The sequence below is a fragment of the Oncorhynchus kisutch genome, linkage group LG5 (assembly GCF_002021735.2).
Source record: "Oncorhynchus kisutch isolate 150728-3 linkage group LG5, Okis_V2, whole genome shotgun sequence".
Taxonomy (NCBI): domain Eukaryota; kingdom Metazoa; phylum Chordata; class Actinopteri; order Salmoniformes; family Salmonidae; genus Oncorhynchus; species Oncorhynchus kisutch.
Window position 1 is genome coordinate 51,250,219 of NC_034178.2, and position 19,373 is coordinate 51,269,591.

General features: G+C 41.8%; 1 protein-coding gene across 1 annotated transcript in view; it reads left to right on the top strand.

The window, feature by feature from the left end:
• LOC109882612 (E3 ubiquitin-protein ligase MARCH9-like) overlaps window positions 1–13,225 on the top strand; it is a 35,878-nt gene extending 22,653 nt beyond the window's left edge. The window contains exons 2-4 of the mRNA XM_020474706.2: window positions 10,774–10,929; window positions 11,280–11,472; window positions 12,251–13,225. Coding sequence (XP_020330295.1) covers window positions 10,774–10,929; window positions 11,280–11,472; window positions 12,251–12,588 — 687 coding nt within the window. The 3' untranslated portion in view covers window positions 12,589–13,225. The remainder of the gene's footprint in view (window positions 1–10,773; window positions 10,930–11,279; window positions 11,473–12,250) is intronic.
• The last annotated feature ends 6,148 nt before the right edge of the window (window positions 13,226–19,373 follow it).

Here is a 19,373-nt window from a genome sequence, read left to right on the forward strand (position 1 = left end):
TGGACCCAGTTTCTTTACTGTTGGGTCTCCCTAATAGGCATGTTACTTCTGTGGGTAAGAGGAGGCTTTACAACATCCTTACCTTCGCAGCGAGGAAAAACATCCTTTTACAGTTGATTAGTGACAAGGTCTCTTCTATTAAAGATTGGCGTAAGATAATATTTGAATGGGTTCCATTTGAATATTTGACTTGTACATTACATTCTAAAATAGACAAGTTCTACAAAGTTTGGGGACATTATTTTATTTACCTAGAACCTGATTTATCAGCTATTATGCTGCAAGGATTATGCTGCAAGGATTTCTTAGAATGTCTCAGGATTACACTGTATGTTCCATGTATTTCACATAATTCCTTTATTTAAAAATGTGTGTTTAATTTCTGTCTCTGTTAATTTAATTTTTGTTCTTTGTTATTCTTATTTGATCTTTGTTACTGTATCTCTTAATGTGGGAGAAAATTGTGAAATTCCAATAAAAATACTATTCCAATAATTACTGTAAAAAATGAACATGCACAATGTAATCATGTCTGTCAAAATGTGTCAAATATGTACGTTGAAAACACTGTATGTTAAAAACACTGTGTGTGTGTGTGTGTGTGTGTGTGTGTGTGTGTGTGTGTGTGTGTGTGTGTGTGTGTGTGTGTGTGTGTGTGTGTGTGTGTGTGTGTGTGTGTGTGTGTGTGTGTGTGAGAGAGAGTATCCCCAGTGCTTAATTTGTAAATCGGGAGGTGCCGGAACAAAAAGTGAACGTGAGAGGGCGGTGACCTCGGGAGTGCTGAGGTACCGGAACGCATGAAAAAAACAAAATCACCTTTATAATAAAGCATTGCATGCATATCATCACATTTGAGTAGTTGCATAGAACAGTAGAGTAGAGGCACTTACAGAAGTTGCAAACATGGGGAACATTTTTATTAGCCCACGGTCCGGGAAAATGTTGGCCTTTTATAAATGCATTTCATGCAATTATACGTCATTTTACATGTCTGGAGACAATGGCAGAATCTTTTTTAATACCGCAAAAAATATCCAATTGCCAGGCTACATTGACTGACAAACTGAGAAATTGAGATCAATAAATACGACCTTGTCTTGAATCCACTAATAGCCTAGGCCTAGCTGTGTGAAGACACACATTGTAGGATAAAATCTGAGGAGGAAATTATAGTCTTAAAAATTGTTTCTAGTTTCACTGACTCACCCAATGATGCGCAACTCACTCGCTGGTGATGGCCGATGTACACGTGCCAAAAGCCTATATCTCTCTCTTTTGTAAAATAATATAAGTTTATCAAATATTTTGGTAGCCTACAGCATAGAGTCTTCTCTTTTCAGCATTAGCCATTTGCTTTCCACCCTGTGTTATCCCTCGATTGGATTCAGTGCTGATTTTGGCATGTACAGTGTATTTGGAAAGTATTCATACCCCATGACTTTTCCCACATTTTGTTACAGCCTTATTCTAAAATTGATTAAGTAAAACATTTTACTCATCAAATTACACACAATACCCCATAATGACAAAACAAAAAATGGTTTTTTTCTGCAAATGTATAAAAAAATATATATATGTAATCAGAACCCTTGCCATGAGACTCTAAATTGAGCTCAGGTGCATCCTGGTTACATTGATCATCCTTGAGATGTTTCTGCAACTTGATTGGAGTTCACCTGTGGTAAATTCAATTGATTTGACTTGATTTGGAAGGGACACACCTGTCTATATAAGGTCACACAGTTGACAGTGCATGTCAGAGCGAATACCAAGCCATGAGGTCGAAGGAATTGTCCGTAGAGCTCCGAGATAGGATTGTGTCAAGGCACAGATCTGGGGAAGGGTACCAAAACATTTCTACAGCATTGAAGGTCGCCAAGAACACAGTGGCCTCCATCATTCTTAAATGGAAGAAGTTTGGAACCACTAAGACTCTTCATAGAGCTGGCTGCCCGGCCAAACTGAGCAATTGGGGGTGAAGGGCCTTGGTCAGGGAGGTGACCAAGAACCCGATGGTCACTCTGACAGAGCTCCAGAGTTCCTCTGTGGAGATGGGAGAATCTTCGAGATGGACAACCATCTCTGCAGTGCTCCACCAAACAGGTCGAGCACTGGTCTGATGAAACTAAGATTGAACTCTTTGGCCTGAATGTCAAGCTTCACGTCTGGAGGAAACCTGTCACCATCCCTAAGGTGGAGCGTGGGGGTGGCAGCATCATGCTGTGGGGATGTTTTTCAGTGGCAGGGACTAGGAGACTAGTCAGGATAAAGGGAAAGATGAATGGAGCAAAGTACAGAGAGATACTTGATGAAAACCTGTTCCAGAGAGCTCAGGACCTCAGACTGGGGTGAAGGTTCACCATCCAATAGGACAACGACCCTAAGCACACAGCCAAGACAATGCAGGAGTGGCTTCGGGACAAGTCTCTGAATGTCCTTGAGTGGGCCAGCCAGAGCCCAGACTTGAACCCGATCTAACATCTCTGGAGAGTCCTGAAAATGGCTGTGCAGCGAAGCTCCCCATCCAACCTGACAGAGCTTGAGAGGATCTGCAGAGAAGAATAGGAGAAACTCCCCCAATTTATTTATTTAAATTTTATTTCACCTTTATTTAACCAGGTAGGCAAGTTGAGAACAAGTTCTCATTTACAATTGCGACCTGGCCAAGATAAAGCAAAGCAGTTCGACAGATACAACGACACAGAGTTACACATGGAGTAAAACAAACATACAGTCAATGAGCAAATGAGGTGAGAAGGGAGGTAAAGGCAAAAAAGGCCATGGTGGCAAAGTAAATACAATATCGCAAGTAAAACACTGGAATGGTAGATTTGCAATGGAAGAATGTGCAAAGTAGAAATAAAAATGATGGGGTGCAAAGGAGCAAAATAAATAAATAAATAAAATACAGTAGGGAAAGAGGTAGTTGTTTGGGCTAAATTATAGGTGGGCTATGTACAGGTGCAATAATCTGTGAGCTGCTCTGACAGTTGGTGCTTAAAGCTAGTGAGGGAGATAAGTGTTTCCAGTTTCAGAGATTTTTGTAGTTCGTTCCAGTCATTGGCAGCAGAGAACTGGAAGGAGAGGCGGCCAAAGAAAGAATTGGTTTTGGGGGTGACTAGAGAGATATACCTGCTGGAGCGTGTGCTACAGGTGGGAGATGCTATGGTGACCAGCGAGCTGAGATAAGGGGGGACTTTACCTAGCAGGGTCTTGTAGATGACATGGAGCCAGTGGGTTTGGCGATGAGTATGAAGCGAGGGCCAACCAACGAGAGCGTACAGGTCGCAATGGTGGGTAGTATATGGGGCTTTGGTGACAAAACGGATTGCACTGTGATAGACTGCATCCAATTTGTTGAGTAGGGTATTGGAGGCTATTTTGTAAATGACATCGCCAAAGTTGATGATTGGTAGGATGGTCAGTTTTACAAGGGTATGTTTGGCAGCATGAGTGAAGGATGCTTTGTTGCGAAATAGGAAGCCAATTCTAGATTTAACTTTGGATTGGAGATGTTTGATATGGGTCTGGAAGGAGAGTTTACAGTCTAACCAGACACCTAAGTATTTGTAGTTGTCCACGTATTCTAAGTCAGAGCCGTCCAGAGTAGTGATGTTGGACAGGCGGGTAGCTGCAGGTAGCGATCGGTTGAAGAGCATGCATTTAGTTTTACTTGTATTTAAGAGCAATTGGAGGCCACGGAAGGAGAGTTGTATGGCATTGAAGCTTGCCTGGAGGGTTGTTAACACAGTGTCCAAATAAGGGCCAGAAGTATACAGAATGGTGTCGTCTGCGTAGAGGTGGATCAGAGACTCACCAGCAGCAAGAGCGACCTCATTGATGTATACAGAGAAGAGAGTCGGTCCAAGAATTGAACCCTGTGGCACCCCCATAGAGACTGCCAGAGGTCCCGACAGCAGACCCTCCGATTTGACACACTGAACTCTATCAGAGAAGTAGTTGGTGAACCAGGCGAGGCAATCATTTGAGAAACCAAGGCTGTCGAGTCTGCCGATCAGGATGTGGTGATTGACAGAGTCGAAAGCCTTGGCCAGATCAATGAATACAACTGCACAGTAATGTTTCTTATCGATGGCGGTTAAGATATCGTTTAGGACGTTGAGCGTGGCTGAGGTGCACCCATGACCAGCTCTGAAACCAGATTGCATAGCAGAGAAGGTATGGTGAGATTCTAAATGGTCGGTAATCTGTTTGTTAACTTGGCTTTCGAAGACCTTAGAAAGGCATGGTAGGATAGATATAGGTCTGTAGCAGTTTGGGTCAAGAGTGTCCCCCCCTTTGAAGAGAGGGGATGACCGCAGCTGCTTTCCAATCTTTGGGAATCTCAGACGACACGAAAGAGAGGTTGAACAGGCTAGTAATTGGGGTGGCAACAATTTCGGCAGATAATTTTAGAAAGAAAGGGTCCAGATTGTCTAGCCCGGCTGATTTGTAGGGGTCCAGATTTTGCAGCTCTTTCAGAACATCAGCTGAATGGATTTGGGAGAAATGGGGAAGGTGTGCCAAGGTGTGCCAAGCTTGTAGCGTCATACCCAAGAAGACTTGAGGCTGTAATCGCTGCCAAAGGTGCTTCAACAAAGTACTCAGTGAAGGGTCTGAATACTTATGTAAATGCAATATTTCAATTTTGTGTTTTTTTGATTAGTCATTAAGGGGTATTGTGTGTAGATTAATGAAGGAAAATAACGATTTAATACATTTTAGAATAAGGCTGTAATGTAACAAAATATGGGAAAATCTTGGTGGGGCAAACTCCCATTATTTATTTATTTATACATGCCAGCAAAGTCACTGCACAACACAACACAACACTAAACAATACATTCATTAGACTATAACAGTGAAAAACGGTGCCCGCAAGCTGTTAGGGCCTACATAAAGCTGTCCCAACAGCAGAGTCCCAACAGCCGTTCCAATGCCTTACCACTATTATAGCTGCCTTGTCTTGCAACGAAACAGTTAATTCAGCCTTATTAATTGCCTTTAAAAAAAGGCTGACTTGCCTAAACAAATGTGGTTTCTACTGAGAATTGCGATGTACAAACTATGGCATAAGGGGACGACGAGCGGATAAAAGGCAATCCGTAATTTCGATTAAGACATTAATTAACGAGCTAGGACGGACGTAGTCAATATAACTATTTGTTCAGCACTTTTGAAATGTACAGTGACAGACTTCAGAGCATGGGCGGTTCTTACAGTGTTCTCTGTACACCAAGTCAGAACCGTAGGATAAATAAAGGGGGCATATAAGAAAACAATGAAAGCTCTTACAGAATTCGATTATGATATTTCTCTAAAACAGGCTATAGGCTACATGTGCTCCACCAAGTCAGAAGAACAGTAGGCTAAATTATGAGGGGAAACGGGACCAAATTATTAGGGACAGGCACATAGGCTACGAACAGTTTACTACATAACATACACTTAGTATTACTTTCTTTGCTACAGTATATCATTTACATCATTTATGCCACATCATACAATACATTTTTGGACTCACCTTGTTGTGCTCACTTGAACAGGAAGGTGGTGCTGCAGTCCTTCATGTGGGGCAAATTCTGTCATTAAACTTTGTCATCAAAGTCTGGCATTCTCTGGATTTATGGTGTTTTCAAGACAACTGGGATCTTGGAAAAACAAGATTGAATCATGATGTTAGTGATCCTGTACACCCGCACATTGACTCGGTACTGGTACCCCCTGTGTATAGCCTTGTAATTGTTATTTCATTGTCGATCTTTTATGTTTTACTTTAGTTTATTTAGTAACAACATTTTTCTTAACTCTTATTTTTCAAAAAAATGCATTGTTGGTTATGGGCTTGTAAGTAAGCATTTCCCGGTAAGGTCTACACCTGTTGTATTTGGCGCATGTGACAAATACAATTTGATTTGATTTGAAGTCAGAGCTCTAGAAAGAGGCCCAGATCCCGACTTGGAATTGTGAGTTGGATGACCATTCAAAATGTATTTTCCCAGTCGGAGCTCGTTTTTCCCCCCAATTTCATAGCTGTCATGAACTCAACTGAAGTCAGATTCTCCAGAGTTTCCAGTTGTTTTGAAAACGGCTGGAATGACAGCACGGCCAATGTTGAATGTTTATCCTTTTAAGCTTGGAAAAGAGACCCTTGAGGGCTCCAGAGTGGCGCAGTGGTCTAAGGCATCTCAGTGCAAGATGCGTCACTACAGTTCCTGGTTGAAATCCAGGCTGTATCACACCTGGCCGTGATTGGGAGTCCCATAGTGCAGCGCCCAATTGGCCCAGCATCGCCCGGGTTTGGCCGGGTTAGGCCGTCATTATAAATAAGAATTTGTTCTTAATTGACTTGCCTAGTTAAATAAAGGTTCAATAAAAATAAAATAATAATAATAATTCAACCCGGACTTGGACCAAACATCCAATCCACTGAATAGCAGGCTAGTGATTGCTTTGCAATGCTTGCAGTTAGCCATAGATTCCTTCCAAACCACTCATTGTTGAATTTGTGATTTCCAACTTGTTGTGTAATGTTTATGTCCAATGGCCAATGAGCACCGATACATTTTATCTCTTCATAATTTCTCTTCATATGACAAGGGTTGAAAAGGATTTGCCAGTAGATTGTCGACTTGATTCTTGATGATGACTTCAAGCTTGCAAGATAAAATTTTGGAAGTATGATGTTGACGTGATCAGTCCAATCAAAGCTACTTTACATATAACAAGATTGGACATAATTTTATCTGTGGTCAATGACATTGAGCCTTCTTTAATGGCCACTTCTAATGTAACTCTATGGCAGCACCCAAGAGGCTTACATTTTCGAGCTCTCCCTGTTGATTTTGCGGTGACATAGTGTCCCCATGAGTGACAGAACACTGAGCCAATCATGGTGCAACTAGAGAACATAGCCAACCCCTATGCTCCGTATTTCCCTTCCAACCCCACCATCACAGACAGCACTGAGCTAAGCTGAAAAGCCTGCATTTTCGAGCTGCCTTACTCAAGAAAGCAAACATTAGACCATGTTTGTATGTGGCTTTATTAACTCAATTATGTTTATTTTTATTGTTTGCAAACTGGTATGTGACACGCATTAATGGGAAATTAATATGCTTTTAAAAAAATGTAATGAATGATTGGTCGCCATTTTTTTATTTTTTTACTGACAGATATGCAGCGCGTTCCCGACTGTAGGCTATTCCTTGTTATTGGGCTACAATCAACAGCTAGGCAATACATTAAAAAAAAAAAGCTATTGATCCTCTGTGGCTAAATTATAGGCCTTCTCATGGTGTAGTAGGCTATTTTGAATTATTTCATTTATTTCTGAACAAAGCAGTACTTCTATAATTTTGGAAAATGTATATAAATTCATCAGGGGTGCTGAATCTTAGGCCCTGGCTGAAAATCTACTTTATCACATTATGTTTTTTGTGGGGGCAGGAGAATTAACGAAGAGGCAACTCGAATTCACTTTGATCGCTTTTATTAGAATTTTTACATTGCAAAACGTGAAAATAAATGTTCATGCCACAAGAGGTACGGTTTATAGCCAAATACACTACTGGTCAACACCTACTCATTCAAGGGTTTATATTTATTTTGTACTATTTTCTACATTGTAGAATAATAGTGAAGACATCAAAACTACGAAATAACACATCATGTAGTAACCGAAAAAAAGTGTTAAACAAATAAAAAAAATATTTTACCCACCCTTTGCCTTGATGGCAGCTTTGCACCCGCTTGGCATTCTCTCATCCAGCTTCATGAGGTAGTCACCTGGAATGCATTTCAATTAACAGCTGTGCCTTGTTAAAAGTTAAATAGTGGAATTTCTTTCCATTGTAATGCGTTTGAGCCAATCAGTTGTGTTGTGACAAGGTAGAGAGGATATACAGAAGATAGCCCTATTTGGTAAAAGACCAAGTCCCTATTATGGCAAGAACAGCTCAAATAAAGAGAGAAACGACAGTCCATCATTGCTTTAAGACTTGAAGGTCAGTCAATCTGGAAAATTTCAAGAACTTTGAAAGTTTCTTCAAGTGCTGTCGCAAAAACCACCAAGAGCTATGATGAAACTGGCTCTCATGAGCACCGCCACAGGAAAGGAAGACCCAGAGTTTCCTCTGCTGCAGAGGGTAAGTTCAGTAGAGTTACCAGCCTCAGAAATTGCAGCCCAAATAAAATGCTTCACAGAGTTCAAGTAACAGACACATCTCAATATCAACTGTTCAGAGGAGACAATGTGAATCAGGCCTTCATGGTCGAAATGCTGCAAAGAAACCACTACTGAAGGACACCTATAATAAGAAGAGACTTACTTGGGCCAAGAAACACGAGCAATGGACATTAGATCAATGGAAATTTGTCCTTTGGTCTCGAGTCCAAATGGGAGATTTTTGGTTCCAACCACTGTGTCTTTGTGAGATGCTGTGTGGGTGAACAGATGATCTCTGCATGTGTAGTTCCCACCGTGAAGCATGGAGGAGGGGGTGTTATGGTGTGGGTGTGCTTTGCTGCTGGAACTGTCTGATTTGTTTAGAATTCAAGGCACACTTAACCAGCATGGCTACCTCAGCATTCTGCAGCGATATGACATCCCATCTGGTTTGGGCTTAGTGGGACTATCATTTGTTTTTCGGACAGGACAATGACCCAGCACACCTCCAGGCTGTGTAAGGGCTATTTGTTCAAGAAGGAGAGTGATGGAGTGCTGTATCAGATGACCTGGCCTCCACAATTTCTGACCTCAACCCAATTGAGATGTTTTCGGATGAGTTTTGGGTGCAGATTGAAGGAAAAGCAGCCAACAAGTGCACAGCATATGTGGGAACTCCTTCAAGACTGTTGGAAAAACATTCCAAGTGAAGCTGGTTGAGAGAATGCAAAGAGTGTGCAAAGCTGTCATCAAGGCAAAGGGTGGCTATTTGAAGAATCTCAAATATAACACTTTTTTGGTTACTACATGATTCCATATGTGTTATTTCATAGTTTTGATGTCTCCACTATTATTCTAGAATGTAGAAAATCAGGGGATGTCCTGACAACTGACAACTGATGCACAAATGTACAAATGTTCCCATGAAACGTGTCTAGAACTTTAATATTTTACGTTCTGAGAACATGGCAACCATGTTCTATGTACACTGTATATAGAAAAGTATGTGGACATCCCTTCAAATTAGTGGATTCGGCTATTTCAGCCACACCCATTTCTGACAGATATATAAAATTGGTCACACTGCTATGCAATCTCCAAGCTCCGTGACTTTCAAAGTGGCACCTTCATAGGATGACACCTTTCCAACAAGTCTGTTCGTCCAATTGCTGCCCTGCTAAAGCTGCCCCGGTCAACTGTAAGTGCTGTTATTGTGAAGTGGAAAAAACTAGGAGCAACAACGGCTCAGCAACAAAGTGGTAGGCCACACAAGCTCACAGAACGGGACCGGCGAGTGCTGAAGTGCGTAGTGCGTCTCTCCTTAGATGCAACACTCACTACCAAGTTCCAAACTGCTTCTGAAAGCAACGTCAGCACAAGAACTGTTCGTTGGGAGCTTCATGAATTGGGTTTCCATGACCGAGCAGCCGCACACAAGTCTAAGATCACCATGCGCAATGCCAAGTGTCGGCCGGAGTGGTGTAAAGCTCGTGGAAATGCGTTCACTGGAGTGATGAATCACGCTTCACTAACTGGCAGTTGGGTGAATCTGGGTTTGGCGAAATCTGGGTTTGGCGGATGCCAGGAGAACACTACCTGCCCCAATTTTCCACCTGTAAAGTTTGGTGGAGGAGGAATAATGGTTTGGGGCTGATTTTCATGGTTCGGGCTAGGCCCCTTAGTCCCAGTGAATGAAACTCTACAGCATACAATTACATTCTAGACGATTCTGTGCTTCCAACTTTGTGGCAACAGTTTGGGGAAGGCCCTTTCCTGTTCCAGAATAACAATGCCACCGTGCACAAAGCGATGTCCATATAGAAATAGTTTGTTGAGATCGGTGTGGAAGAACTTGACTGGCCTGCACAGATCCCTGAGATGTTCGACAAGCAGGTGTCCACATACTTTAGTAGTGTATGTTTGTGACATTGATGGAATATTCTCCTAACACTTAGAAAACTGCACACAGGAATGTTCTTGCAACGTCCCATAAAATGTCTACGACATTAATGTTGTTTATTCTGAGAACATTGTAACCACATTCTAGATAAGTTATATAGAAATGTTCTCAGAAGGTTTTTGCTAACATAGATAGAATGTTCCCTTAACCATTGCTAAACTGGACACTCAAACATTATGGGAGCATTATGGGTAACATTACAAAAATGTTCTCTCTCCCTAGAATTCACAGGAAGTTGGTGGCACCTTGGGGAGGACGGGGTCATAATAATGTCTGGAATGGAATTAATGGAATGGTATCGAGCTCATAAAACACATGGTTTCCATGTGTTTGATACCATTCCATTCACTCCATTCCAGCCATTATTATGAGGCGTCCTCCCTTCAGCAATCTCCTGTGCTAGAATTGTTAGCTGTGTAGTGCCTGGTCCCAGGGTTTGCAGGCTTATAGCAACCCTTTACTAACAGACTGGATTCAACAAATCTAGTAATCATCCACACCATGCTTAGCTGAATCAGGTATTCTAGTGCTGGTATGGATCAAAAGTCTAGGATCAAAATATTGGAGTTGTTGTCCATGCCTTCAGGAGATATATAGAGTGATTTAACAGAATACTGTCTCTGTTTTCCTTCTCTGTCTCCTGCAGGGGGAGTTGCTGAGCCCGTGTCGCTGTGACGGATCTGTGCGCTGTACCCACCAGCCCTGCCTCATCCGTTGGATCAGCGAGAGAGGCTCCTGGAGCTGTGAGCTCTGCTACTTCAAGTACCAGGTCCTTGCCATCAGCACCAAGAACCCACTGCAGGTACAGTGTGTGTCTGTGTGTGCTTGCGTGTTTTTGTGTGTCTACAAGTACTGTCCCCTCAGGAGTTCCATATCAAATCTAATGTTTTGTGTGGATGCTAAGCATATCGTCCCACTTGAAAGCTCCCAAAATACTTACAAATATAACAAAACAAATCTTCTTGCCTGTGGCTGCATGACATCAGTGCACAGATAATTATCTTCACCAAAAAGACACACATTGATCCGCCGCCTCTCCTCTCTCCCTCCAACCCCCCTCTCTTTGTCTCTCTACTTCTCTATCTCTCTCTCTCTCTCTCTCTCTCCCCCACCCCATCCCCTCTCCCTCAACCTCCCCCTCACTCTCTCCAGTGGCAAGCCATCTCTCTGACTGTGATAGAGAAGGTGCAGATAGCAGCCATTATGCTGGGTTCTCTGTTCCTCATCGCCAGCATCTCCTGGCTGGTGTGGTCGTCCTTCAGCCCCTCGGCCAAGTGGCAGCGCCAGGACCTGCTCTTCCAGATCTGCTATGGCATGTACGGCTTCATGGATATCGTTTGCATAGGTGAGCTAGACGGTTCTATGACGTAGACCTCACTGACATACTGTCAAAGATAAACATACGGTTTTGTGATTGCAATTGCAGGTATGATGTGTAGAGTTCCGTATGAAAAGAAAGGAGAATACTTCCATGCTCCCAGAGTTTGAATGTAGGAATGGGGGTTGAAACGTTCCAGTGTTCCAGTAAGACTTGAGGTGTGTGTGTTAGGGAATGTAAGTGAGTGAGAGCAATTTGTTTGTTTTGGTCTTTGTTTCTCAGAGAGGTCGTAGCCTGTGTGATATGTCTCAGCTGAAAATGTACAACCACTTCTGAAGTGCCTTGAACATCCAGACTGTTTAAATATTTACAGCACACTTGTGCAAAGGTAGCCTATGATACTTTCTGCTTGAAATAGTTTTCTTTTCTTACTTTCTCTCCCATCTCTGCGTCCTTTCATCTGTTTCCCTCTTTGTCTGGCCATTCACATTCTGCAATCTGTCTGCTTGCCTCCCTCCATCTCTCTTCGATTCACCGTCTCTCTGTCTGCTTGCCTCCCTCCATCTCTCTTCTATTCACCGTCTCTCTGTCTGCTTGCCTCCCTCCATCTCTCTTCTATTCACCGTCTCTCTGTCTGCTTGCCTCCCTCCATCTCTCTTCTATTCACCGTCTCTCTTTCTCCTACCACTTGTATCACTCATGCTTCTCTCACTTTCATACCTGTGCTCTCTCTCTTCTCCCTCTTTCTCTCACTCTCTCTCTTACTCCTCCCTAAATTTCATGTCTGTCTGGATTCTCTCTCCAGGCCTTATAATCCACGAGGGATCGTCAGTATACCGGATCTTTAAGCGCTGGCAGGCAGTGAACCAGCAGTGGAAAGTACTGAACTATGAGAAAGCCAAGGACCTGGGCGACCCCATCAGCTCCAGCGGCAAGTGTGGGGGGCGTGGGGGGCGAAACCCTCCCCACGAAACCCTCCCCACGGCTGACAGGGTGGGCCGGACAGGCCAGCGTGTTAGGACTATTCTCAACCACCACTGTGGCTACACCATCCTGCACATCCTCAGCCAGCTGAGGCCCAGCAACCCTCGCATCAGACCCACATCCAACCGCGAGGTTGTCATGAGGGTCACCACCGTATGAGACCGGACCCAGCGGGGGTGGCGACGACAAACATAAGGGCGTGGATGCAGACATCCTGCTCCTGATAAACCCACCCTACGGACAAGAGGGGAGGGAGAGCAGCACAGTTAAAGTTACAGTCACAGACAGTAGGACAAAATCATTAAGAAAAAATTAAGAAAGAAAAAAAAAATAGCTCCGATAAAAAAAAAGCTGGAGGACTTTCTTTCACCAGCTGAATTACATAAAGCATTGTCATTATTCCTGTTCGTCTGTTTTCTAAGAAAAAATTGCAAGTATTATTATTGATTTAGATTTTATAATCGAGAGCAGGTTAAGGAGGAAAAATGGAAAGGGACAATTTTTTACATCTGCCCCCACCAAACGCATACCACCAATGATGACTTACATCTCCTCCCCCTCCTCAACCCCCTTTCTCACTCTTCAAGGTGTCTGTGACAGACATTCTCTGTCCACCTGTAACACCTGAACTGTCCCTGTGGCGCAAAGCATACCGGGAACCACCTAAAGAATGAGCAAAAAAGTGCAATAAAACAGTTTAAAGAGATATGATTGACATAGCAAAATAAATGAGATTCCAACATTACAATGCATCTTCTGCAATAAAGAAACATGTACATGTCATGGTGAACCCCTATGTGATGTCACAGCTTTATTGTACACAATGTTTGATATCAATATTGTATGTTGTTCTGTTTTCTTCATTTACTGTGTGAAGTTGTGTGATTGGTACCTGGGAATATTTGAGTATTTGTTGAGGTTAACAATACAAGCTAGGTAAATATTAATAATTAGAGTTGATCAACTGGAACAGATTCGTTTTGTTTTTCATGGTTTGAAATATAGGCCTGGCAATGCTGAGAAAATGTTCTTGACGGCGCTACAAACGGTTATATCAAACCACTAATACAGGACTTTTAAAGGCCTAGTGCACTCATCATTCTTTTTTATTTTATTTTTTTATTTCCGATTTTTCAGGGGGTTCTGCAGCACCTTTAGCACCCTTACTTCCCGGGACTAAGTGCTTACCTCCATCAACTGGAATTGACATGGAATCAGAGCCCCATCTGCAAATGGGTATGGTAAGTATTCAAGTGAAGAATGGTGTGTATGATATTATGGCCTTTCACAACAGAAATGTTGATGCTTTGTTAACCCTCTATTACCACATTGTCTGTAGTCTGACTGTAGTTTACAGAATGCTGGAAAATGCTATGCCAGGCCTACACGTTAGAGTGGACCACTTATACCCTCTGTGTTTTTGAAAAACAATTATTTTGAAAGGGTTTCAAATGATGGCCATAAACCAATTCAGTAAATGTGGAGTAGGCCAACAGATGGCGACAAAATGACCAATATAAAACATTGATGGTCTGTTGAAGTTCTCTGTAGGCAGCAATACGTATTTTGATTCCGTTAATATAATTAATGGTGAAAAATGCAGAAATCGCAGACCTGGTTGCTAAAATGTTTATGGTTCGCCTAATTTCAGTTTAAGTGACAAACAAGTCATGTGTAGAGAATCATTGTACCATCTAAACCGCTGTGGATTATCTTTTCAATAATATAGTATTTTCAGCTGTTTGAAGCTGGGGCGGCATGTAGCCTAGCTGTTAAGTGCGTTGGTCCAGTAAGTGACAAGTCACTGGGTCGATTCTCTGAGCCAACTAGGTGAAAAATCTGTTGATGTGCCTTTGAGCAAGACACTTAACTCTAATTGCTCCTGTATTTCGCTCTGGATAAGAGTGTCTGCTAAATGAATCAAATGTAAATATTTGTATTTATTATGGATCCCCATTAGCTGCTGCCAAAGCAGAAGATACTATTCCTGGAGTCCAGCATTAAGGCAGTTATAAACAATTAAAAACATTTTGCAACAAATGAAGTGTGTTCCCTTAGGCCACTACTCTACTACCACATATCTAGAAAACAAAATCTATGTATACGTGTGTGTATAGTGTGTATGTTATCATGTGTGTGTCTGTGCCTGTGTGTGTGTGTGTCTCTTCACAGTCTCCGCTGTTTCATAAGGTATATTTTTATCAGTTGTTTTTTATCTGATTGTAATGTTTGCATGAGTTACTTGATGTGGAGTTTCATGTAGTCATTGCTCTATATAGTACTGTGTGCCTCCTATAGTCTGTTCTGGACTTGGGGACTGCGAAGAGACCTCTGCTGGCATGTCTTGTGGGGTATGCATGAGTGTCTGAGCTTTGTGCTAGTAGTTTAAACAGACAGCTCGGTGCATTCAACATGCCAATACTTATCACGAACACAAGTAGTGATGAAGTCAATCTCTCCTCTACTTTGAGCCAGGAGAGATTGACATGCTAATTATTCATGTTAGCTCTCCGTGTACATTTAAGCAGTAGCATGTAAATCTTGGTGGGGCAAAGAAAGAAAGTGGGATGCATGCCAGCAAAGCCACTACACAACACTAAACAATACATTAATTCCACTATAACAGTGACAAACGGTGCCCATAAACGGCCTACATAAACTGTCCCAACAGCAGTCCTAACATCTTACCACTGCTACACTTGGCTTTCAGTGGAGCCAGTTCATTCAGCCTCATTTACTGCCTTTAACAGAAAGCTGATATGGCTGACTTGCTTTAACAAATGTGCTTTTCTAATAACAATTGAGATGTACAAACTATGGCATAAGGGGACGACAAGAGGATAAGAGGCAATCCGTAATTTCGATTAAGACATTAATGAGCGAGCTAGGACGGAGGTAGTCAATATAACTATTTGTTTAGCACTTTTGAAATGTACAACGACAGAACTCAGAACATGGGCCGTTCTTACAGTGCTTTCCTTGTACACCAAGTCATAACCATAGGATAAATAAAGGGGGCATATAAGCAGACAATGAAAGCTCTTACAATATTCGATATTTCTCTAAAATAGGTTATAGGCTACATGTGCACCACCAAGTCAGAACATTAGGCAAAATTAAGAGGGGTAAAGAGACCAAATTATTAGGGTGAGGCACATGGGCTACTAACATCTTACTACACAACATACACTTAGTATTACTTTCTTAGCTACAGTATACATATCTCCCTGGCATATTACATCATTTATGCAGCAGCATACAATACATCTTTGGACTCACCTTGTTGTGCTGTGCTCACTTGAACAGGAAGGTCCTTTGTGGGCAAATTTTGTCATCAAAGTCTGGCATTCTCTGGATTTATGCTGCTTTCAAAACAACTGGGAGAAAAAAACAAGGTTGAATCATGATGACGTCATTGATCTTCAGGTCGTAGATCTAAAAAGAGGCCGGATTTACAATTCCGAGTTGGATGACCGTTCAAAACGTATTTTCCCAGTCAGAGCTCCTTTATTCCCGACGTTCCAGTTGTCTTGAACTCACTGAAGGCACGTTTTCGCTGTTCCAAGTTAACAGTTGTATTGAGCACGGCACAAATCATGCTTCATTGACAGCATGGTCAAAGTTGAATGTTTATCATTTTAAAGTTGGAGAGCCCCTTAATCCCATATTTGAGTCCCTTAATCCCATATTTGGGACCACACACCCACTTCACTGAAAAACAGGCTAGTGATAGCTTTGTAATGCTTACAGTTAACGTTAGCCACGGTCATTGATTCCTTCCAAACCACTCATTGTTGAATTTGCGATTTCCAACTTGTTGTGTAATGTTTATGTCCAATGGCTGATGAGCACCGATACATTTTATCTATAATTTCTCTTCATATGACAAGGATTTTAAAGGATTTTCCACTGGATTGTCGACTTGATTCATGATGATGACTGCTAGCTAAGATTTTCAAAGTATGATATTGACATGATCAGTCCAATCAAAGCTACTGTACATATTACGTGATTTGATGTAATTTTATCTGTGGCCAATGACCTTTAGCCTTCTTGGATGGGAACTTCTAATGTAACTCTATGGCAGCACCCAAGGGACTAGAATTTTCTAGCTCTCCCCTTTGACTTGGCGGTGACGCAGTGTCCCCATGAGTGACAGAACACTGAGCCAATCACGGCGCAACACTCCGTATTCTCTGCTGGCTTGTCCCACTACCACAGAAAGCACTGAGCTAGGCTGAAACACCTGCATTTTGGAGCTGCCTTACTCAAGAAAACAAAAAAGAGACCATGTTTGTATGCGGCTTTATTAACTTAGTGATATATAATTTTTTTACATTGTTTACAAACTGATATGTGACACGTATTAATGCCAAAATAACATGCAAAACAGGCAAGCCTGTGCAAAAGAATTCCCTGAATGACGGGTTACCACTGCATTTGAGGTCCAATTGTAATTTTTCTGTCCCTCTTTGTTGCACCTGACCACAAGACTGGACAGTAGTCAAGGTGCGACAAAACTATGGCCTGTAGGACCTGCCTTGTTGATAGCAATGTTAAGAAAGCAGAGCTGCTCTTTATTATGGACAGAGCTCTCCCCATCTTAGCTACTGTTGTATCGATATATTTTAATCATGACAGTTTACAATCCAGGGTGACTCAATTTCCACATTATTCATTACAAGATTTACACTGAACAAAAATATAAACGCAACATGCAACAAATTCAAAAATTGTCTGATGATTAGCTGAGAGAAATCGATAATAAAAAGATTGTGGATTAGGGCCTAATTAATGTATTTCAATTTGAATGATTTCCTTATATGAACTGTAGCTGTCATTTGTGTAAGTGCCCCCTACATGTTGAACGCACTTGCTGAAAGTCTGTTGTTAATTTGTTAATTTGTTTACTGTGAAATATCATTGTATCTGGTTGAAAACTATTTTTTCCAAAAGTTTTCTATGGGTTGGTAGCAGGCTGATTGGTCAGCTGTTTGAGCCAGTAAAGGGTGCTTTGCTATTCTTGGGTAGCGGAATGACTTTTTCTTCCCTCCGGGCCTGAGGGCACACACTTTCCTGTAGGTTTAGATTAAAGAAATGGCAAATAGAAGTGGCAATGTCATCCGCTATCATCCTCAGTCATTTTCCATCCAAGTTGTCAGACCCAGGTGGCTTGTCATTGTTGATAGACAACAACAATGTTTTCACCTCTTCCACACTCACTTTACGGAATTCAAAATTACAATGCTTGTCTTTCATTATTTGGTCAGTTATGCATAGAAATGTCGGTTCAGTATGTTGTTGGTATGTCATGTCTAAATTTGCTAATCTTGCCAAAGAAAAAAATAATTAAAGTAGTTGGCAATATCAGTGGGTTTTGTGATGAATGAGCCATCTGATTTAATGAATGGAGCTGAGTTCGCCTTTCTGCCCAAAAATGTCATTTGCTGTTTACTATTGTTCTTTATATAATTTATCTTTGTTTCATAGTAAAGTTTATTCTTCATTTTGTTAAGTTTACTCACATTATTTCTCAATTTACAGTACGTTTCCCAATCGGTTGTGCAGCCAGACTTATTTGCCATTTATTTTCCCTCATCACTCTCAACCATACAATTGTTAAATTCTTCATCAATCCACAGGGATTTAACAGTTTTTACAGTCATTTTCTTATATGGGTGCATGCTTATTATGCTGAACAAAAATATTAATGCAACTTGCAACAATTTCAAATATTTTACTGCGTTACAGTTCATATAAGGAAGTCAGTCAATTTAAATACATTCTTTAGGCCCTAATCTATTGATTTCACATGACTAGGAATTCACATATGCATTTGTTGGTCACAGATATCTTTAAAAAAGGTAGGGATGTGGATCAGAAAACCAGACAGTATCTGGTGTGTCCACCATTTGCCTCATGCAGCGTGACACATCTCCTTCGCAAAGAGTTGATCAGGCTGTTGATTGTGGCCTTTGAATGTTGTCCCACTCCTCTTCAATGGCTGTGAGAACTTGCTGGATATTGCCGGGTATTGGAACATTGTCGTACACGTTGATCCAGAGCATCCCAAACATGCTCAATGGGTAACATGTCTGGTGAGTATGCAGGCCATGGAAGAATTTGGACATATTCAGCTTCCAGGAATTGTGTACAGATCCTTGCGATATGGGGCTGTGCATTATCATGCTGAAACATGAGGTGATGGCGGCGCATGAATGGCACGACAATGGGCCTCAGGATCTCGTCACGGTATCTCTGTGCATTCAAATTGCCATCGATAAAATGCAATTGTGTTCATTGTCTGTAGCTTATGTCTGGTCATACCATAACACCACCGCCACTGCACTCTCTTCACAACATTGACAACAGCAGCTTGTCCGTAGCTTATACCTTCCCATACCATAACCCCACCGCCCCAATGGGGCACTCTGTTCACAATGTTGACATCAGCAAACCGCTCACCCACATGACGCCATACACGTGGTCTGCGGTTGTGAGGCCGGTTGGACATACTGCCAAATTCTCTAAAATGACGTTGGAGGCGGCTTATTGAACAATTAACATTATTGATTCAATTAACATTGAATTCTCTGGTGGGAAAAGCTCTGGTGGACATTCCTGTATTCAGCATGCCAATTGCACACTCCCTCAAAACTTGAGACATCTGTGGCCTTGGGTTGTGTGACAAAACTGCACATTTTAAAGTGGCTTTTTATTGTCCCCAGCGCAAGGTGCACCTGTGTAATGATAATGCTGTTTAATCAGCTTCTTGATATGCCACAGCTGTCAGGTGGATGGATTATGTTGGCAAAGGAGAAATGCTCACTAACAGCGATATAAACAAGTTTGTGCACAAAATTAGAGAGAAATTCGTTTTTTTGTGCGAATGGACAATTTCTGTGTTATTTTATTTCATCTCATGAAACATGGGACCAACACTT